This window comes from Sander vitreus, chromosome 8, assembly GCF_031162955.1.
Source record: "Sander vitreus isolate 19-12246 chromosome 8, sanVit1, whole genome shotgun sequence".
Lineage (NCBI taxonomy): Eukaryota > Metazoa > Chordata > Actinopteri > Perciformes > Percidae > Sander > Sander vitreus.
The window spans coordinates 20,590,926-20,615,071 of NC_135862.1; the positions used below are offsets into that span (position 1 = coordinate 20,590,926).

The 24,146-nt window shown below is 39.3% G+C and overlaps 1 protein-coding gene across 1 annotated transcript in view; it reads left to right on the forward strand.

The window, feature by feature from the left end:
- The first annotated feature begins 2,640 nt into the window (after positions 1-2,640).
- kcnq1.2 (potassium voltage-gated channel, KQT-like subfamily, member 1.2) overlaps positions 2,641-24,146 on the forward strand; it is a 176,661-nt gene continuing 155,155 nt past the window's right edge. Inside the window, 2 exon segments of the mRNA XM_078256113.1 lie at positions 2,641-3,140; positions 21,536-21,626. Of these exon segments, the coding sequence (XP_078112239.1) occupies positions 2,641-3,140; positions 21,536-21,626 (591 nt within the window).

The window sequence follows — 24,146 nt, forward strand, 5'->3', positions numbered from 1 at the left end:
AACATCTCACTTCTTCACATATATTGTACTATTTTTGCATGTTGGCTACTCGGTAGTAGGCTACCGGTAATAAAAGAGTAGGCACCGCTACCACTTTGTTGTTCGCTCATGTTGTGATTACAAAACTTTCCCCCAACCCCTGAACGCAGCATTTGTCCAGGCGCAGGCTGCGATGCACTTCAAAGAGATAAGTCCTTCAGGCAGCAGCCGATGAAAGACTCCTTTCGCTGTATTTTCGATGTTAGTGTTTGTTTTTTAGCACTGAAAGAGAAGTTTTAACTTATGTAATTTTGTTATTTAACGACTGGATTTAGTTTTTTATAAAAAATAAAACAAAAGCCGAACTTGTTTCCTGGCTTCTTCTGAGGTTATTTAATATTATTTTCCACCGATTACAATTTGAGGTGTGCTCTTGAAGTTAAAGGTAAGATTTTACCACATTAGCTTGACATACCGTTTTTGCTGTATACTTCTTGAAGGGCTCAGCTACGAACAGTAGCGTGTTGCATTAATTGATGCAAATATTGACTTAACATTTGTTGATTATGCAGCATCATTAAACAGACCCCAACCTGTGCTTCATTTGGCTGCTTTCAAGTGGTTAGTTAAGCAGAGGAAAGTAGGACAAGTAAGGTTTTTTTGGAAGCTATGTGTCTTAATTTATTTTAACCCACATGCTGTCATTTCATTTGGGTTAGATGTCCCACGACTGGGTCGGTTCAGTTTTATCGGAAAGTCACACTATACTCAGTAACTGTAGAGTCCCACAGCAGCCTATGTCTGACAGTTCATTGTGTGTCTCATGACATGACTGTATAGTTTTAAAGGTAGACACTCTATCTACAGAGAGACAGCAGCGAGTGTGCCTCCTGTCATCAGTTCATTCATAGTTGAGGACAGATATGGACGGGGTGGCTGCCTCCAATTATACTACGTCTCTTGTCCCATCAGACCTTTTTCCGATCCTTTCAGGCAACATCCGGTCATCTGTCACACTACCTGGCTCGATGTCTTTCCAGAGAAGATACATGACCACCTTTTGATACACTATTTAATTGTACATACGTCATCAAGGAGTAGAATTCGCTATAAATATTGATATTGATATTGATATAAAGTGTTTTTGTCAAGTTGACAGCTGTCCAGACATAGTTACAGGTTAATTTACAGTAAATAATATAGTAAACAATCTGCTTCTCTGTATCTACTTTACATCTCCTGTTATTGTTGGTATAGATCTAATTAGTGAACTCAATTATGGCTAATAATTACCTGGACTCATTTACTTTATTATATCTATTTTCAATGGCAAGTAGTGGAGAGAAAGATTTTTGTGACTGTCCACTAGAATTAGTATGCATCCTTAAATAATGTGCTTGACGTTAACCTTGATCTGACGTGACTGTAATGAAGAAAATAGAGATAAACGTGTAAGGCAATCTGCAAAACAATTATTCACGTGGCTGCAAACTATCCATGGCTTTAATCAGTCTAATTTTTTTTCTTCTTGCACATTGTTTAAGCTTCTGTGATGTGACATGTAATTGTAGCCGTAGTGGCTTAAAGTTAGTTATAGTCTCGTAAACAGTGGATTGTTTTTCTATAAATGGTAGAGTGCATTTGTATTTAAAATCCTCAGAGACAGCTGGCGGAAATTGACTTGTTTGCTGACCCGTCGCTGCCACATTAACTTGTGTATTATTCTTTCCTGGGGTTATTAAGTGCATGTTACTCTTGTATTATCTTCACAAGTCATAAGTGAAAATATAACAGGCTACCCGTATAACCATTTGCAAAAGTTCATAGAAATGTCACTATGATTTCTTACTCCCAAATGACAATACCCTCTCTTGTCCTTCTCTTTTTAAACATGGAATACCCATGCCACTTTACATTCTATAGATATGTCTTAGAGCAAAGAAGTAGGACTGTCAATGAAAAGTCCTAAATGGCATCAGTGCTCTATAAGCACAACAGGTCTCTGATTCACGTATGCTAACAGTTGAAAAGTAACATGCTGAGGGGAACCTTTGGAATCTGGATTGCCAGATGCTATGTTTGAGTAAGAATATTTTCTTCTATGCTTGAATGCCATTGGTTACATTAACAGATGTTTATATAGCAGCTTAAAATTATTTCCCTCTACATTTTCTGCATTAAGATCATTCAAATAAAGATGTCAAAACTTTTAAATGTCCTTTTTGGCAGCCTTTACCCATTTGCTACTACATGAACATTAAAATATTCAGAATCGTTTTGGAAATACAGTGTGTTGTATTTCCAAAAAGTATAGTAAGTATATAGTAAGTGTATTTATCTTGTGGTGGTTGAGCAAACTAAGCTTTAGAGTGTTCATGTCTTGTATTTTTCATCACAGATGCTACATTAACAATGCCCTTGCTTAGAGGGCAAGGCTTACTTTCAGATATACTACATCCATGACTCATGTCACTTCTTCCACTGCAGGTATGGACACACATCCAGTGCAGCAGAGAGTGCTCTTGTCTGCAGTGGGTAGCTAGCCATGTCTAGCTAGGTGTCTTATCCTGCTGGACCCATCCCTTTGACCTGAATCTTGGTCATAACCTTCAGGACTTCTTGGGACTTTTAAGTCCTCCTTGGCCCTCTCTGGACTGGACCATGGGTGAAAGACGTGCACAGTCCTTTCACATGACGTGCCATGTGCAACGTGACTATGGCAGCAGGATGGGAAGCTCCTTCATAAGTTGCAGACCCAATGGATATGCCAGCGCGAACCTCAGCCGAAGCCTGGAACAGGAGATGGATGCTAACCCTGACGCCTCCATCGGCACTACAACTACCAGTTCCGCCCTGCGGGCTCCTGCACCTAGCAGAAGCCACTTCTATCCTGTTTCACAGGAACTGGACCCCACAACGGTGAATAATGGATCAGGCCTTCCCTACTGTCCACCAGTGGACACAAAGGACACGATGCTGCAGACCATACACAGGCAGCCCTCCATCACCTCTGGCCCTCCACCTCTCCCTCCTTCAAGCTGGCTGCATCATCATCAAAAGGATTTCCAAAGCCCTTACCTCAATACTAGCATGCAGGGGGATGTTTACAACTTCCTAGAGAGACCTGCTGGAATGAAATGCTTCCTCTACCACTTCCTCGTGTAAGTACCTGTCTGCTTCTGTATATACTGATCTCAGCACAGGCTACAGGTCCGTTTGGCAGATGACCATAGAGGTTGACAAGCATGTGCTAGGCTCAAATGGCTGAATTATAGTAAATAAACATTATTAGCAGCACTCACTGAAAACAATCTCCCTGACCACAATGGAAAATGAAGTCTTTAGTATTTAACTGAAAGAGAAACAAAAGCTTTCATTAAATGTATCTAGCAAACTTTGGGAAACTAAATAATCCTAACAATCCTCTATTACTCAACGTGTAAAAAAACTTTAATACAAGTGCTAAAAGCTGTTAAAAAATTCAGTAAATGGACTAGTTGAGTGTCTGACTTCGGCCACACAGATCTGTGTGCTGTCTCTTCATTAGCTCGTTAATTACATCTATTGCTGTTCCTTCCAGTATTAGGTTCTGGTTCCCAGTAACAAAAGGAGAGGTATCTGTGGCCTGCTGACTGTGTGTGGTTGTTTTAAGATAGCCCAGCAGAAGCAGGTCAGTGTGATATGATCAACAACACCTTTGGCACTGATGAGCTTGGTCTATTTTGCTCTTAAATTAGACAAAAAAGCAACCTCATGCATGAAACATGGAGCTTCCTTCTTGATGCTGCTAACCTGACCTGCCAGGAGAGGACACTGACCTACAGTTAGAACTGCTTACATTTATCCTTTTTATTAACTGCCACTTAGGAACACTCTCCTCTCCTTTGTTGCTGTTAATATGCTTGGACTGTGATAAAGTTGGGGTGTTTTGGCATGGTGTAATGACTGGAAAAGACCATGCTGCAGAATTTGGATTGCGTTTTAATGTCACACTAAATACAAATAGTAATACAAATACATAAAATGTAGTATAAACTGTATTGTATCGCCAGTAGAAACCGTCTAATTGTGTCCCCATGTTTCATTTTACCCCATTCAAATATTCTGGAAAATAATTTAATGATGTGTGAAATATTAGTGTAAATGAAAATACATGGAAACAAAACATAGAAACTTTAAATAAATTGTATCCTACAAATGCATTAATGGTTAGCTAGTGCTTAATATCAAATATATTGAAAAGCAAAAGTAAATCATTTTTAAATCTAGCCAGTGCTAGTTTAGACTTAGCATATTAAACTGGATCAGCATATTATCATTCATTCGTTTTATATTTATAGGTTTCCAAATTCAAGAAGCGAGTGTTTGCGATGAAAAAATCTAATGATGGTACGATACATTTGATTAATGGGGGAAAACAATTTTCAGTGTGGCCATTGTCAAGTTTGCCAAGAATACCCCCCTAATGTGTGACTAAAGGATCCTCTATGATCTCTGAAGTATCCTATAATTTAGTCCCGGACATCATAGTAAGCCCTGAGCCCATGGATTTAGACTAGATTAGATGATAATAATAGAAGTTCAATTGAAAGGCATCTACTGAACTACATTACTTACATTCAGCTGCATTGAGTCAAATAAACAGATAGTTGTTTTCAGAAAACGCTAGGTTGATTTGATTGAGTATGGACGCTAGAACGTTCAGTGTTTGAAGGCATTCTTTTGCTGTACTGCTAGGCTGCTCTGGCCAAGGAGTATAACCAGGAGGGTTTGGCATGCTTTTCAACTTCTGGCAACAATCTCAATGCCTGCACCTTATGAAAGATCCTGTTAGTCCCAAATAATTTATCCCCCTCTATAGCGCTTTATCTCTGTTGCCTTTCAATAACCTTATGATTCAAACAAATCAAACAATGTTAAGTCATTAAACATGGCAGGTACACCTACCACTTTTCACCTCTGTCTGTGTGAAATTGTGCTTGAAGAGAAGGAGAGTTAATCTGTCTCATTAAGATATTACCTTTGTAATTCAAAGATGAATGGAAACACTGCGGAGAGTCTCTGTTGTCCTGCGTGTTTATGTGTTTTGTTTGCCTTGCATTGCTGAAAATCTGTCCCAGCAGTAATTGTGGCCAATGTTCTCCCCTCACAGAGGAGAGAGAACCTGAGCCTGTGCTTCATTTAATATTAAACCCTACTGAATGAACCCCGCTGACACTCTTTTAAGTAACTCTTACTTGTCGATGGCTATCACTGGTAACAATCTATTCTCCTGGCCTCTTTCGAGATTGACAGGGTAGAAGGGACACATAAAAGGCCGTATGCAGCACTCATGATAGCCCTAATAGGTCTGCTCTAATAGGCCTGCTCTACATCAGGATGACACACAGACAAACAACACGCACATGCACAGGTGGCTGCTAAATTTATCACTGGCTTTATCATGTTAAAGCCAACATATTGGCTCATATATCTGAAAATGTACTCATCAACACTGTTTCAGAACATCTGTCCAATCAACAAGTAGCGTAATGGGATCACACACAGAGCTATGGAGAGATATTTGACACAAATTAATTCTTGCACAATATAAACATGTGCATTAAATATGTGTGTATTAAGTTACATACATCCTTTCAGTAGTCTTTTTTTGTAACAGCTGATGGATTTGACCAATCTGTTTTGTTTCTGAAAGCTCGTATTGATCCCAATAATTTTAGAGAAGATTTTTATTTTTTGAGAGAAATGCTTTGTGCAATGCTCTTTATTTGATAAACTTATTTTATTTAAAGGTGCAATATGTAATATATTTATTGTATTTAATCCAAAAATGACCACAATATGTCATCAGATATTAAGGAAAGATGCTAAGTAGAAATATTATCTTTTCTGACAACAATGCTAATGCCAGTATTTTCTCCTTTTGAAATTTCCGTTCCGTGACGGAATTTCTGTTTGTGTTTTGGCCTGTGTGTTGTTATCAACTGCCCAGTTTGACAGCCAGGCAGACAGCCAGATATACCTGTAAACACGTAAACCCAGCACGCTACAGCTGTAACGTTAGTACAGCCATGAAAGCAGCAAACAAACCAACAGGATCAACGGAGATAGATTCTACCAGACCTAAAAACCTCGGCATGTTTCTAACAGTTGCATAACCAGAGACGTAACAAAACCTGGGTAAATATTGGAGATGTATTTGAACGATGGATACAGCTTTGAGACGAAAGTAATAGTAATAGTATTAACTGTATTACATATTGCACCTTCAATTCTTTTTTATTGTTTTATTTTTCCTATTTTGTTAACTTTGTTTTTAGATAAGTAAAATCACATTTGCTGTCGCTAGGGTGCATCTATATTTCTAGGCTACTAACATGTCTATTTCATTCATAAAATAACTTTACATTGCGCGATGTGGTTGTAGTCAGTAGCCAACATTAAATTACGTCCCCCTTGAATTTAGCGTGTTTGTGTTGACCTACTTTTTTCTTTTCGTCCCCCTGTACTTGTGTAAAGCGTCCGTGGGTTTCATGAAATGCGCTATATAAATTTAAGTTGTTGTTATTATTACGTTGCTTGTAGGGCTGCAGCTACCGATTATTCCATCGATTAATCGAGTAATCGGATAAGAAATACCTTTTTTTATTGAAGAGCAATATTATACAATAGTTTGATTTAATTTTCAGAAAAAGCTACATTTTTATTGCCTACATTGCTTACAATATCATCTCTCAAAAAACTAAACATTAAGTGCCATATTACATTGTTTTTGAGGAAAACATTTGCTGAAATGCAATAACAACCTCAAACTAAGGCATACATTAAACATACATAAACATTACCTTAAGTTGTGCAACTTAACTTTCAGAACTACAAGTTTCACCCTGAGACTGATCTGTATATAGGCCTGTAAGTATATATAACTTATACTCAACCTGTTTTCAGTTATAGATTTGATTACAATGTCACACAGCTCTGTTACACTTATGCTAGTAGATCGTTGATCGGCTGTTTCTCCGTGAAGAGAGAGAGAGTGAGAGAAAATGGTGCGCAACAATCAGTTGTTTTTCCGAAGGGATAGTCAACAAGTCGGCTCTTTAGATCAAATTGTGGTCAGCGCTACGTATTTTCTTGTCTTTGATTTTGGTAGTTGTTGTGTTTGGTGTAGTTTCATCGTCCATACGATGTCCATATGATTAAGTTAGACTCTATGTTTTCTGTTGAGATGCTGAAGCATTGACGTTGTGCTAATATTGTGCTAAGCTAGTTTGATTTTGCAGTAGACACATTCACTGTACAGAGTTTTTGTTTTAATTACGTTTGAACTGATTCCAAACTTTGGACACTTTCTGTCGAATTATTCGAGTTACTCGAGGAATCGTTTCAGCCCTAGTTGCTTGCTACAATAATCTCGTATTGCTTTGGCTCATGACACAGTGACAGTGATACCCGGTTTAGCTCACGATACATCCAAAGTAGGCTAGGTTAAGTAGTTACAGTTACAGACTTTATTTAGAGGTTGTTAGTGAGCATTCTCTCTTCTCTTGGTGTTGTAAAACAATGAATTAATAATATAAACACTTTCAAACAAAATGAATATATAATACATAATGTATATTAAATGTCATGTTCGTCAAACCGACAGAAACACAAACAAACATAACTGTACATGTCACACTTCAGAATTGGTCAGAGTGGGTAGAAATCCCTTGGACTCGGGACAGCATATTAGAACAGTGTCTGAAAAGAGTCTTATGCAATGACGGCATGCAGACTCACCAGCACACAGACAACCTGGGGAAATGATCCCCTTCATGTCGGGCCACTCCCTCTGAGTATTTTACATAACCAAAGGGAATGAACATGGATGTCTGCATGATTCCTAAATGCCCTTCTCACTCAGACTGCAAGCAGATTACCACCATACATTTTGGTTTCTTACAACATGTTATGAGGCAGAAGTAAACACATACATTTAAGTGGGACACAAACAAATTGAGCCAAAGCAGTCGAAAAAAGAGATATCAACTTAATCAATATTTAAAACAACGCTTAATGTTTTCATTTGCAGTGATTGGAATCAAAATGTCATTGTCATTTCTACTTTATCATCGCTATACCACGGCCAGTTTGCCGAGGAGGAAGAATTGCACCTGTTTATCCTCGTAAAAAATGCTGCTGGCCAGATGTTGTCTCGAATACTTGATTTTGTTGTGTGTTTTTACATCTGGACAGATTATTAAAATGGCTACATTGAATCCCCTCCATCCATGTGGAAAGGTCAGAAAGGAAACCTCTTGTGGGATATCTGCTTACAAGAGATTACTGACTGAATGGAAGTCACATCCATTTCTCAGAAGCAAGTTATGTATGCAGGGAATTATTGAGTAATGCTATTTTCTTCTTCATTTGAAAGCTTTGGCTCCAAAATTTGTTCAACATGTTCAACAATTAAAAAAGTGACACCTAGTGCAATATTGAGAGAAATGATAATACTTCTTAAAGGCTAGCTATCAACTAAAAGGATACCAGTGGAATTCTATTTTTAAATTTCACCTTATGCATGAAAGGTGTAAACGACCAGTCACTTACCTTCTGTTGTAATTCACCAGGTAAGCAGCCCACAAAGCTGCTCTGCTCCTGCTAAATTAAAAAAATATGATTCATTTCTTTAATTAATATGCTGACCTGATCCAGTTTAAAGTAGAATTATATTACATATAAGATAAACAGCATGCACAATGTACAATTTAGGCTCTACTGTAGGTGTTAAATTCAAACCTCAAATTAAAGTGATATTTTTGCTCATTCCATTGTCTTGACAATACAAGTGTTTGTGTCAGCTCTAATGCCATCCAAACCTGCACATACTCATCAGTTATCAGCCTGCCAAAAAGTATAAATTGTCAATACTATTTTGGCTAAAAACTAAAAATATGTAAATCGTGCACTTGTTTTAAATCAGTGAATATACATTTTTTTTGGCCTGTGCCCAGGGGTGATTCCAGGATTTTTTTTAAGTAGGGTGGCAGAGAGGTCATGGTCAGTAAAGTGGGTTGTGAGGTGCTGTTTTGTCTCTGACCATGCTCACTAGCAGTGATGGCCAGGGCAATTTGAATGCTATTGGCTTGAAATTTGTGCTTGTTTCAAAGTCAGATCTTAGTGCCTACGGGTGGATGCTGAACCAGAGGTTAGGCTAAAATATTATATATGCAGAAAAAGCAGTGCTATGCTGGTGCAAACTTAGCAGTATTGCAGCTAGGGCTCTCCCGAATACCATTTTTTGGTTCTTCGAAGCTTCTGTAATAATCAACAGCGAATATTCAAAGCTTTGGTGGTGGCAGCCTTGGTGGGGGACTGATCAGGACACAGGGCACGTTCAGTCCAACAAAAGCGATCGCCGCAGCGTTGTGTGGCAGTGGGAGTGCCATTTAATTGGCTAATTTGTGTGACACCTGTTGTGCTGTTTAACCCCCCAAGCACATGTAGACTTTATATTTCACAATAACTGTTTTCCGTCAGATCGTTTATAGATCTTGACATTTCCAACCGCACTTCAAGGCAGCTTTATTTAACAGAGAAAGAGAGAAAGAAAAGAGACGGAGCGACTGTGCTTTGTTGTTGCAGGAAACAGTCAGCTATTACACAAACTCCTGGGCAATTTAGTGCTTGTGCTTTGCTTTTTACCCTCAGAGTGTTTTAAAACTTTCATGTGGCAGCGATGCATTTTTAGGGATACCACGTAACTTCTAGGCAAGTCATACCTACCCAACGAACAAATATCCGAATAGTCAAATATTAGGATCAAGCTGCATCTAGGCATAGCACTATCATCTTATTTTAAAACATTTTAAATGTAAAAGTCGTTTTTAGTAAACAACATTTTATACAAACTTGACAGGTAAGGGTTAAAAGGACAGTTGAGAAGAACAGATGTGATTTATGATTTATTTAAAAAAAGTGTTAACTGAAATACTCTGTGAAAATTCATCATTGCCAGATAACAGAGGCTAGCATGGAAAGTGGGTGGGGCTTTGGTTTGGCAGACACTACAGGTAGTGGCCAAGGGGGTAATGCCGCGTTCTATTTACCTTGGAACTTGGAAGCCGGAGCTGGGAATGACGTCATACCCGAGTTGAATGCGTTCTATTTAAAAGTCGGATTTTCATTGTTTTCATTAGCTCTACCCGGTTAGCTATTGTTAGCAATAACAGTTGATAACAACGCATTACGCCGTTTTTTGTGCATGCAAACAGCGTGACAACATGTCCACAGATAGAAGTTGAACATGCCTGTGTGAACGACTGATTTAGTTAAGTTTAATTACTAATGTTGACTAGCATTTTAGTTAGCAATAATTAGCCTGTGCCTATGTTATCTCCTTACATATACCTACGCTCTCCGTCTCTGCAAGATTCGGAATGATTGAGATTTCTCTTGGCACAGCTACCAGAAGACTTACAACTTTCAGACACGTTGCTCACGTCACATCTACGTCGTCTCTCTCAGTTGGAGGCTGCGCAGTAACGCTCAGCCATCACTGGAAAAGTGCTTCTAATAGACTTCACTGGTCTCCGTGGAAATTTACAGCGTCACATTGTCCATTTCTTTAACTGTCTATGGTAGTGGCAGTGGAAGTGTAGCTGTGATGTCTGAAACACCAGAGGGTGCACCCTGACTGGACTGTGACTGGACGAGAGATGGCAGAGGGAAGTGACGGAGTAGGAAGCGAGTTAGAGATGGACGAAGGTGGTGGCGGGAGTTATGAAACTGGAGAATGGGATATAGTTAGAAATAATAAACGCAAAAAGAATAGAGATACTAAATCGGATGATAGTGACAATGATTGCATGCATAGAACAAATGTAGCAGAAAGAAATAGAGATGAGTTTAAGGTGTTAGTCAAACTTGTGCACGAGGGAGCTTCGTTCGACGCATGGAATCCAATAAGGTTAACTAAAACCATCGCTAAGTAAATCGGGGAGGTAAGGAGTGCCAAGATATTGAGAAATGGAGTAATGTTAATCTTATCTAAGGATGGAGAACAAGGGAAAGCAATCCGGATGAGTAAAGTAGATGACAAGAAAGTGCAGTGTTCTATGATTAAAAGCAGAACGTTGGTCAGGGGAGTTGTGACAGGAATTCCGGTAAAATTATCAGATAATGATATCAAAGGTAATATAACGAATGCAAAAATATGTGAGGTCAGACGTCTGAAAGCAAACCGGAATGGGATTAAAACAGATAGCCATATGTCCCCCCACCCCTAACATGTTTTAAGTGTCAGAGATTTGGACGTGTCGTGGCGGTGTGCAAGGGAAAGCAGAGCTGTGGCAGATGTGGAGATCATGAATACGGCAAATGTGAGGGGGCAAAGCTAAAGTGCTGCAATTGTGGAGGGGAACATAGTTCGTCGTACCGCTGATGCAAGGATTGTAAGAAAGCAGAAGAGGCGCAGTGAGTCAGGGTTACCCAGGCAATTAGCTATGCTGAGGCAGCAAAAAGGGTTTCAGGAGACAAGCAAGTCACAAGGCAAAATGAAAATAAGAACAAAGATGCAGGAAAATGTAACAGTTGTGATAAGTTGAAAGAGGAAACTTTGATTGTTGATTTTGTTCTGTTTATGGCAGAGATAATCAACTGTTCAGCACAGACAAACAGCAGAAATGAAAGGATCAACTTAACTCAAATCAGCTGAAAAGTACCTTGATGTGACAGGGCTTCACTGGGAAACGGTTAAAGATATTCTTAATTGTGATGTCCAAGTTTCTTTTTAAAGAATATTTCTAGGTGGAAATTAGGAAATGCTAATTGGGAAGCTTTCCAAAATGTAAGTACAAACCGTTTTAAAATACTTCAAGAGGAGAATCAGGTGGATGTAAACAAATGTAATGATGATATAGTTAAGGTAATAATACAATCAGCTAAAGGAAACATTCCAGAAAGTGCAGGAGCTAGATGGAACAAGAATGTACCCTGGTGGAATAGTAAATGTAGTAAAGCCATAAAAAGCAGAAATAAAGCATTTAAGCAACTTAAAAAACTCAATATAAAAGGCGAACAATTAGGACATTGCAGTACTGCAATAGTATTGGAAAAGAAGTACAGTTGTCAGATGTCTGGGGAATGATTAGGAGAATGGGTGTGATCCGTGGGAATTATGAAATTCCAGTGTTGATTAGTGGGGACAAAATGGCTGTCAACAATTTAGAGAAGGCTGAGCTCCTAGCTCAAACATTTAGTTTAGTTTAGGATGGACATATATATGGGGATTCAAACTGTCTGTGGCAAAAATTCAGGTGATGTGATGAAATTGCACCCATGATGTTATAACTGTATGGTCTTGAACAAGTAAAAGCAATTAGATTTCTGGGTGTATGGTTTGATGAAAAGCTCACATGGAATAAGCATATAGGAAAGATTCTGAATAAATGTAAAAAGGTTATTAATGTACTCCGTTGTTTGGCAGGACAGGAGTGGGGAGCAAGTAGATCATTTCTACAAAACATATATTGGGCACTCATGAGACCTGTTTTAGATTATGTTTGTATAGCTTTCATGTCAGCAGCAGAATCTCATCTCAAGGCTCTGGATTTCTTACAAGCTCAGGCCCTGAGGATCTGTAGTGGGTCTTTTAAAACATCTCCAGTTTCAGCGATGTAGGTGGAAATGGGAGAGATGCCTTTGAGAATAAGACGGGTCAAGTTAATGGTGGCATACTGGGTTAATCTCCAGGGGCATTGTGATTCACATCCTGCAAAGGGCATTTTAACAGACTGCTGGGAACACAACAAGTCACATTTTAATTAGTTTTGGATGGATTGATGATGCTAAAGCAGCAAGCATTGGATTAGGTCGACTACAATATAGTCCTACTGTTTCAATCTCCTCCATTCCTCCGTGGTTATTCCCCTTGCCAAGTGTAGATCTCAACATACATCAGGAACTGAAGAATAAGTCAGAACTTCTTCCAGTATGGCGCTTAGTCCAGAATTATGTTAAAAAGAATTTCTCAGAATCGGTTTTAATTTTTACAGAGGGCTCTAAAGATCCCGACAAAGGGTGTGCATGAGCAGCAGTGTATATCCCGGTGAGTGATACATCAAAGAAAAGGTTATCAGACCATTTATCAGTATACACTACAGAGTTGATGGCAGTGTTACTGTCATTACAATGGATAGAGGAAAAGGGTTTACCCAAAACTGTTATTGCATCTGACAGTTTTTTAGCACTTTCTAGCATTAGAACAGGCAGATTATCATCTAGAACAGATATCATCAGTGAAATATTTATTATATTGCACAGAATTAAAATTAAGGGTATATTTACAAGTTTCATTTGGGTTCCTGCCCATGCTGGTGTGGAGGGAAATGAGCCGGTGGATATTCTGGCCAAACAAGCACTTAAGATTACATATGTAGACCTACAGGTCCCAGTGAGCAAAGCGGAAGTTAAATCATTCATCTGGACATACGCACAAACAACATGGCAGGAGTATTGGAACATTAGTGAAACAGGAAGAAACATCTTTACAATATACAAAGACGTGTTGGTGATGGGAGGAAGGTGGGCTTTAAACGTAGGGAAAAAAATATCATTACTCGTCTCAGAATTGGCCATACAAGTCTTAATTATTCATTACATGAAATAGGCAAACATTCTAAGGGAAAATGTGCATACTGTCACCAGCCAGAAACTGTTGAACACATTCTAATTAGGAATACAACACCCAGAGAGAGCACCTTTTTCAGACACTTCGTAAGGCAGACCACCACACCTTTTCACTGTCATGGATTTTGGGGAAAACAGCGGGCAAGGTATATCACTATATTATTAAGTTTCTAAGAGAAATTGATTTAGTAAAGAGGATTTAGGTTTTATTCATTTATAATTTTTTTTATTTAAAAAAATTAATAATTTCCTGCATTTATTGCTTGTTCACACTCCAGTCCAGTTGGTGGCGGTAATGCACCTTTAAGTTGGTTTGCCAACCGGCAATAAACCATAAAGAAGAAGAAGAAGGTAGTGGCAGTAAATGGCTGTGGCTGAGAAGCAAGTGAGTGAATTGGGTAAATGTTAGTAGATATAGGATTTTAAAGTGTTAGTAAGAGTTATAATGACTTAAGATGTTATCGAGATAGCTTGCACGGGTAAGCTGGTGCTAGCACTGAAAACTAAAGTTGGATTGTGAAACTAGGCTTTGCTAGCTAAATCTAATCTTTGTATGTCCTGAATGTAAAATTGTGGACTTGTGTATGGAGGGAATCCTCACCCAAACTTTGGCACATAACACCATCTATATTGACAACTTAAACACAACCAGCCAATGTTGGCCCGGAAGCCAACAACGTGTACAATTAGCATGCTAGTGTTACTGTTAGTTGGCTAGCGGTGTGTGTTTGCATACTCTATATATTAATGTGCATGCACCTAATATGCAAGTGTAAACATGTCCCATTCTTGTCATCCACACTTTTTTGAGATCACATTGTCCCTGATTTCTGTATTTAGTTCATGTTTCTCAAGCTTCTGTTGCCTTAATGTCACAGTTAATTGAGAAGAGGGTTTGGCGTGGCTCAACACTGTTCTTATTTTAGTGAAGCTGGACAGATCTGCAGTCAGTAATACTCGCTAAAGCCCCAGCTGTTTTGTTTTAATCAGATCCTAGGGGTTTTGGACTGGCTAAATAAGGTTGGCGAATGTTTGCGAGTGTACCAGTCCTGTCCAGCAAACAGCTCCCCATGGTGTCAGTGCAGAAAGCTTTAGAATATGACATTAGTAAATTGCTCCATCTAGCTATCTGCACACAGCCTGACTAAAATGCCAAGCCACAACCATCTGGTGCTGAAAAATGAAGCCAATGTGCAAGTGCCAAAAACTGCAGTTTATCGAGTGGCCACTTGAGACTGTTCCCAAAAGGGAGTCAATCCCAATAGAACAATGTAGCCTCGTGCCCGTCAGGTGCCCGTATGTGACCTCAAACAGTGTGTTTCCCTTTCGCGCGAAAGAAGAGGTGTGGACAAGTTACCAACAAAACGTACAGCTAAAGACCGTGCAAAACATTTCAGACCGTCCTGCCAACCTGTATACATTTTAACATCAATGTACTGTAACGTTTTTTCACTCTAAAGTCGCTGAAGCGGCTGCAGTTTAGATCCTGTTGGGTCTCTGCAGCGGGCGGGGCTACTCAGTTCTCCCCGCGACTGACGCGCGCACACACACAAACACACACGGTGGATGCAGGAAAAAACGGAGATGAGACCTGACAGCTACGCTCGTTATTGTAAGTACAATGATAAGTCCAATAAGTACTTTATCAAACCGTATGACTCTGTGTCCCAGCCCAGGCCAGGATAGGAAATTAACTAACAGTATAAACAGTTTTTATGTTTAACGTATTCTGACTTATTCAAAAGACGGAGCTTTAAGAGTTCCTCTCTTTTTCTTTTAAAGGATACAGTTTTGTAAGAGCTACACTGAAGTTGGCAGTTTGATAAATGCAAGTTATTTCAATTGATATTCTGTAATATTTCAATCTTCATGTGCTAAAAAGGCACATAAATTCCTGTAAATGGCAATACACATTCTCCTTTTTTTGCCAAATAAATGAAAAGCATGTTGAAATCATCAATGTCTTCCCTCTTGCTGTATCAAAATCTCAGCTAGCTTTCCTCAGAGATGGTCTCAATAATGTGCTTAAAGTCAAGTCAAATTCAGTTTGTGCATGATTACATGATATAACTATATAATTATGTAATACTGTATCCTACATTGTGGATAATTAAGCTATATATCATATGCTGAAGTATATTTCTGGAGTTTTAAGGATTAAAAGAAAAAATTAACAAGAACCGTACAGAACCGAAATACCGTGACCCTAAAACCGTGATATGAACCGTACCACCCCCAGTGATTACTACAGTCTACAGTCTAATCTACATTACAACTGTCCTTTACCGTATGGATTTGTTGTGGCAGAAAGGGTTGTATGGGTTTTGAACAGCCTTTGTTAATTGCCAGCATGAACTAAATGCAGTTTTAAACCAACGGCAACATTGTATAACAGACGTGTGATACACCTGAGAAATGTCACTGAAATTGAATCAAAGAAGCTCAAGAATTTTGACATTTATCCTACTGCTGGCAGTATGTGGAGTCCCATGGATATTGCATTGCATTGCATTGCTGTCCCTCCAAAACAAAACAAATACCATAGTCCCATGCGCTGAAGTAAAACACACAGATTACATGACCTTGTCAATTGCCTACATGCCCATGACATCATATTTATGGTTATAGTAATATGATGATCTCATTTCAACACGGGAAATGGGTTTTGAATTGACTTTACCTGCCCTCATCTTAACCTGCACTGTCTTGTCTTTTTCCTTCCAAAAGACTCTTAATTCCACCAGTGGCGCATCACCATGGGGGGCATTTTCTATATGTAGCTGCTGTTGTGCGTTTCTAAATCATTTCTGCATTTCCTCAATGTTATTATATAACATTTTAGAGGACTAACAGGCTAGAGTAGGCGCCCTGTCTCTAAGATTCCATCATAGAATGTTGACATAGAAGAGGGAGGCGGGGGCGGTGGGCGGGTGGGCGCCATGAGCGCCGAGCATGCAGGTACGAGTAGTGAGTTGTCGTCTATGGAAAAAGATGGATAAAGCAAAACAGCTGTCGGGGGCTAAAAATAGAAAAAGGAGGAGGGAAAAGGAGATGGCATGTCAAGGCATGCGACAGCAGTTAAATTAGTGGATGGTGAAAGGCAACAAGTAGGATTTAAAGTGTTGCAAATATTCATGTTAACAGACTAGCTAGCGTTTGCTAACACTGGGAATGTAGCAGCCAAATGGGGGTTTACAGCTAGCTTAGAATGTGCAAAACCGAGGTTGCTGAGCTGAAAACTGATAAATATAAGGCATGTACAATAAATGACAAGAATCTGGAAAACATAACTAATGCAATAACTGGTTTACCATGGAATCAGGCATAGATTTGCTACAAAACTTGGAGGTTTGCAAATATCCATGTTAACAGAGGGGCTAGTGTTTGCTAACTTAATGCAAACCAATGTTGCTGATAGCTACATTTAGATTTTGGTTAAACCTTATGGTACCAATCCCATGCATGACATATCTCAATTTTATTAAGGTCAAATAACAACTGGAGGAAGGTCAGGATGGTGAGGCAGTTGCAGCAGCAAGTGATAATGGCATGAGGATCAGCAAAGTAATAAATAGAGAGAACTTGACCTTTGTGTTCTTTGCAGTATCCTATTTCTTGAAATCTGAATTTTAAATTGAGTATGCATTCACAGCCTTGTGTTTACAATTGCTTTAATACAACTGGCTCATTCTGCATTTGTGTTTCCTATCTGCTTCCTAGTTGACTTTACATGGTGTCCTGGGTGTTCAATAATTAGCTTTTAGCGTAAATTTATACTCTACAGAGGGATGGATTTGCTCTGTCTAGTTTTTAGTTGTCATGCACACCTCAAATATTTCAGTGTAGGGCTGCACGATATGCGAAAAATGTGGGATAAGGTTGTTGTATATCGTGATAACGATCTTACTTGCGATAAATAAACATAAATTACTCAGTTCTGCCTTCCTGCTGCTTTCAGTATTCTGCTAAAATACAAATTGTTTGTTGAATTAAAAAGAAATGATTCCTAACATTCTATTATTGAACAAATTGAACATTGAATTGAAAATAAAAGGCACTACTAAAAAAGTGACTGTTTTCTATTGATATTTTCTTTCAACTAACACAAATGAGTGTCTTTCGCGATATGTTGCAGCCTTTCGTGATATGTTTATTGTGCCAGTTGATATCGTTATGACGATAAAACAAACAGCCCTATTTCAGTCCTATATGTCGAAGACACTACACCAAAGGCATGTCCAGCTATGAAATCTCACTGGCCTCCCCAGATGCCACTCCAGCATCACAAGATGTGACTGGCAGATTTTAGGGTTGGACCATCACGGCAACACAAGACATGCCGTTTACTGTTGTGGAGGAAAAAGAAGACCAAACCAAAATAGCATCCTCAGTGCCACCGTGGGTTTAGACTCTGTGCAGTCAAAATGGATATGAGCCTGTACCAAATCTGAGCAGATGATGTCAGGCTTCCTTTTGGATCCAGAATTACACTCAGAACATTATGCTCCAATGCATTTACATTGTGCTTGCATTTTTGTTTTAAACTGAATTCAAGACAGGGGGGGAGGTGTGTGTGTGTGTGTGTGTGTGTGTGTGTGTGTGTGTGTGTGTGTGTGTGTGTGTGTGTGTGTGTGTGTGTGTGTGTGTGTGTGTGTGTGTGTTGAGGGTGGGGGGGGGGTAATCCTCACTGTCCCATCTGCTGCCCAATGTATCAATGTCTGTGAGTAAGGGGAATCCTCCTTCAGGAGTCTTACCCTTCATCACCCCACGTTATCTTAATGCTCATTATACAACCTGAGAGACCAGGAATGAACTAGTAACCTAGAACACAACTTCTACCTCTTTTTTTAATTGAACTGAATCATATGGGTGTCCAGTATACAGGTGTGGCTCACATGGATGTCTGATAAGCTTTTCTTATAATATTAATATTAATAAAACTGTATGGTGGCCTCTGTGCAGCATTTGCAAGTATTTCTTTTGTATGGGAGTATATGCATTATGTTGCATGTTACATGAATAATGATAAACAACAGACCCTTACATAACCCTTCCAGCAAATGGCATGTAATCCAGCTTGCAGTACACAGCATCATACGTAATGCACCCATTGCTGTGTGTTTTCAAAATGAGCTCGATCATGATGGGGCATGCAAACACTCGCATAGTATCGTCATGTAAAAGCACTTAAAAGATGTGTTCTAAGGATTATTAATGGGATGATGAAAATGCACACAACATACTCTTAATCCATGTAGAGTCAGGAGAGACGAAGCAAAGCCCCTCATGAGCCTCTTTAAACATTTAGAATAAATAACTGAACAGTGCAGTGGTTTATGAAGAAAATACTAAACTAAGTAGGAAAATGTCTCAAGTGAAAATTATTGCTACTCATTAAAAGATTTAACTTAATTTGAAGTTTATTAGACTTAAGTGTCTTGTAAGTGTCAAAAGAAAATGCAAGTAATGTTTAAACAAGAAAAACTAAACACTAAGATCTTTGATCAGAAATGAATGTTAAGGAATCCAATGATCAAAGTACAAACACTATTTTGAGGCACCACATATAAAATAAACTCATAAAAGGCAGTTTAATTATGGTGTTTTTAGTAATCCTCATGGTGTATTTTCAAAAAAACAAATCCAGTATATTATTGAGCTTCTTTTCTTTACATTTATGATAGTACATTTAATATCTTTGGACTGCTCAGATGAAACAAGCTAATTTAATATGTCAACTTGGCCTATGGGAAAATATAAGGGGCACTTTTTTCTGACATTTTATTTAAAAGAAAATAAATCAATTAATCGAGAAGTAATCGGCAGTTGAATTGATAATAAAAACTTCTCTCTTCCTCTCCCACTTCTTTCCTCTTTGCCTTCACTCTCATTTTAATCCCGTCTTTCCCTCCATCCACCTCTGCTTCCTCTACTTTCATTAAGGTGTGCTGGTAGTGGATGTTCAACTCACAAGGCTATATTTGTAGACTATGTATATACACCGACAGATGGACAGTCTCGTCGGAATTTTTCACTGTTGCTAGGAGACGTGGAAACATCCTGTCAGCTGTTAATACAAGCAGATTGATGACAAAAAGAAAAGCAGAGACAAAGTACATCAACGTTTTTGTGGCTAGTAAACTGCTTGTTTCTTTTATTTTGTTGTATAAATTTATATTTGTATGCATTGCTCAATATCAAACAGAAAAATGTACTCAATAGGATGGTTGTTGTCTGCGGCAAAATCACTGGTAATCAACAGAAAAATCTGTTCTGCTGCAGACTCCATTCTGTGTAACATCTCACAACCCCCCTTTTTAGAGTCTCATTAGCCAAAGCCAACAGATACATACATACATACATATATACATATATATATATATATATATATATACATACATATATATATATATACTCATATGAACATATGAATACTCTTCCATGCCCTCTTCCATCTCTCAACTAAACTCTATTGTATGAGGAAAAGGCCATCCATCCATCCATCCATCCATCCATCAACCACTTATCCGGGGTTGGGTCGCAGGGGCAGCAGCTCCAGCAGGGGACCCCAAACTTCCCTTTCCCGAGCCACATTTTCCAGCTCTGACTGGGGGATCCTGAGGCGTTCCCAAGCCAGTGTGGAGATATAATCTCTCCACCTAGTCCTGGGTCTTCCCCGAGGTCTCATCCCAGCTGGACGTGTCCGCACCACCTCAGCTGGCTCCTTTCGACGCAAAGGGGCAGCGGCTCTACTCCTAGTTCCTCACGGATGACTGAGCCCCCCCTTCGCCTTCAGGCTAAGCTCTCTTTTTGTAACAACGGTCCAGTAAAGCTAGTGCAATACCGCCCCCGCTGCTCCGATTCTCTGAAGAGATCCCGCCTCCAGATCTACAAAACACATGTAGACCGGATGGGCATACTCCGAGGCCCCCTTCCGGATCCTTGCAAAAGTGAAGAGCTGGTTCGTTCTTCCACGACCAGGACAGAATCTGCATCCATCAACCTCCAGCTCTGCCTCTATCATAGAGGGCGTGTTAGTTGGATTCTGGAGTTCCTTAAAGTGCTACTTCTACTGCCCGATTACCTTCTCAGTTGAGGTCCACAGCGTCCCATACTTACTGTACACACCTTGAATAGTTTCCCGTTTCTACTTAAGTGGTGGACTACAGCCCTTTGGGCTTGTCAGTACTTTGCAACCGCCTCCGGAGTCCTCTGGGATAACATATCTCGGAAGGACTCTTTCTTCAGTCGGACGGCTTCCCTGACCACCGGTGTCCAACACGGTGTTCGAGGGTTACCGCCCCTCGAGGCACCTACGACCTTGAGACCACAGCTCCCTGCCGCAGCTTCAGCAATGGAAGCTTTGGGCATTGCCCACTTGGGTTCAACTCCTACTTGGGTTTTGGACCTAAATTCTAAATATTTTATCTTTTGGCCATTTTCAGCCTTTATTTTGATAGGACAGCAGAATACATGAAAGGGGAGAGAGAGGGGGAATGACATGCAGCAAAGGGCCACAGGTCAGAGTCGAACCCAGGCCTGCTGCGTCAAGGAGTAAACCTCTATATAGGGGCACTCGCTCTACCAACTGAGCTATTCTGGCGCCCGAATATTTGATCATTTTTAATTGTTTTATTTTGTGTATGTTCATTGGTGTGCTGTCACTGTGCAACCAATTGCTGTTGGGGGACAAATAAAGTCATTGTTTGATTGATCCTTTTTTTTATGAAGTAATTGTAAATTGAAGGTTATTAGATACTTGAGTGAAGGTCAGATTCATAAAACAAATATATATAGTAACGTTTTTAAAGGTTTTTTTTTAAATAACTGAAATAGCAAGTGATATGTGGTGACAACTGACTGGACTTTTCTCTTCCTACAGCTTTGTCATGGTCCTGGTGTGTCTAATCTTCAGTGTCCTGTCCACTATAGAGCAATATGCAGAGGTTGCTACAGGAACCCTCTTCTGGATGGTGAGTACTCTTATTGTGCTGATATACCAAAACTCCACAAAAAGGCTGAATCCAGAAACATCTTAATATTTCACTCACGTGGATTGTACATGTATGGTTGCATCAGTTATAAGGGGCTGTTCTTATTAACAATAGTTCTACAGAAATAATGGTAACAGATTTAGCATTTATTGTCTTAAAGGTCCTGTACACCCACACAGGGGTACTTTAACAGGTGCAACTAAATTAATAGGAGGATCAGACAGATGTCATGAGGTCTAATCAGGCAGACTAATTAAAAACACCTGTGTGATTGGACCATGAATGTGTAGGGCCTTTAAAAACACATGCATTATGATAGTCATGAAACAATTAATTGATTAGCCAATTAGTTGATTGGCAGAAAATTTACAGTTTCGAGCAAGCAAGAAAGCCAAACTCGTTTCAGCTTATCAAATGAGAGGATTTGTTTTCTCTTTATTTCCTTCTAAATTGTTCTTTTCGGGGGAGTTTTGGACTGTTGGGGGGGAAAACAAGTATTGTTAGCATGTCACACTGGGAACCTTTTCTCTAAAATAAACAGTTATTAAATAGATTAAATGGATAATGATGTGAAAATCATTGCAGCCCACATAATGATGTACATATAGATGGTGTTATTTAGTGATGCTTCCTTGACAGACAGAGCTTGATAAAGAGAATGAACAAGAGAGTCTAAAGCTATTATAGCTGCACTGCAGTACCCTCCTGTATCCACATGATGGAGACAGAAGATCTTGGCTGGAAGGATTCTACCCGCCATCTTATACCACAGCCACAAAAATACTACAAAGCTCTAAAAGACTAATCCCTTTCACCATCACACAACTTCTGCCAACTTGTATTGCATCAATCCAAAGCCCTTAACAGTAAGTAACATGTGTATATATTGTACATTATTAGCATGGGAATGGTCAGGAGCCACTAATTTTAAGCTCTTGGGATGCCACTGGTTATGCAGAATTATTTGGCCCCACACAGACTGTACTTTATAATACTTGCTGGTAAATTGGCTTTTTTTGTGGCTTATTAGGCTATTAAGGCTGCTAAGTGATGCAATAAATCCAGGGCTTACAACAGGTAGAGAACACTATGGCTGCTGTTTGGAAACACTACAAAGAGCTTGTATCATCTATCACTTGTCAGCACACTGTGAATATAAACGTAGCTACTCTGCCTACTCATGCACAGTTTACACAAAGGTTGCACATACAGAAATGGACAGACACACACACACTCACAAAAACACACATATGTACCACTTCCTGAGTCCCGAGGGCAAACAGAGGACAGAGTGGACACTGTGTTCTGTAAACTTTTGGAGTGCCCTTTGAAGACCTACTATCACGGTTATTCATTTATTTTTTACCCAAGAAGAGCCAAAAACTCTCTATCATTATCTCTAACTCTCTTTCTCTCCCTTTCTCTATATTCCTCTCCTCCCTCCATATTCTTTTTTTTCTGTTGCTTCATTACTAAAGAGAACAGCAGTATTCAGCCTCATAAAGATGTAAAGAGAAAATTAAAATTCCTGCACACAAAATTACTGTTAGTCTTTTCTCTCAAATTGTTGAATCCTGTTTATTTGTACACCTGGCTGTGTGTTTGTGTGTTCGTGTATACATGTGTATTTGTAATGCATGGTTTTGGTTCAATATTAATTGTGAGATAAGATAATACCTTATCTTCTGTGTGTGTGTGTGTGTGTGTGTGTGTGTGTTTGAGGGGGTGGAGCCCTGTAAGTTGTGTCATGGTGGCATATAGTGGTGATAGTAGCTATACTTAGAAAGTTCAGGGTTAGTGGACATCTGTGAATCACAGGCTGCTTGTTTTGGATGGCAGAGGGGACATTGGTCCTTGAGGATATTTGGCCTTCAGGGCAGCTGCCAAAGTAAAGCTGACCAGGCTGGGCAAGAGGCACAGACGCATGGATACACACTCACAGTTACAGACAGACACGTATGTCACATAGATCTCTTCTTTGTCCTCTCTTCTACCCACATCTTCTTCATTGCTTCCCTGTTTTAGATTTTTTTTTAATACATATTGCACAACTATTCCTGTGCCCTCACTGTGCGTGTAAGTGCAGAGCTATGCAGCAAGCTAAAGAAGGTCCCAATAAAGGTTGAAGGCAGCATATTGCCTTTGAGGTTTTTACTGGAAGCAAATGTGAAATTGTGAAATCAGCATTTGGACAGCAAATGATAGTAATTACAAATCAAAGACCAATGGTTTTGTGAAAATTAGATGGTGCAGTAACAAGGAAGCTGGATTCACACATAAGTCTAGACTAGTTGTCAAAGAACGTTACATTGTGCTTCAGGGCTGGACAAAACATTGAATAACCAGCAAAAGACCACCCTCAAATCCCTATAGAAAGTACAGTACAGTAATTAATCTAGTAAACATACACATAAAGTCCATAAAAGTAAAACATAAAATACAATAGTAACAATTTACTTATTCATGCCAATGCCCATATTCATGAATCTTTAATTCTGA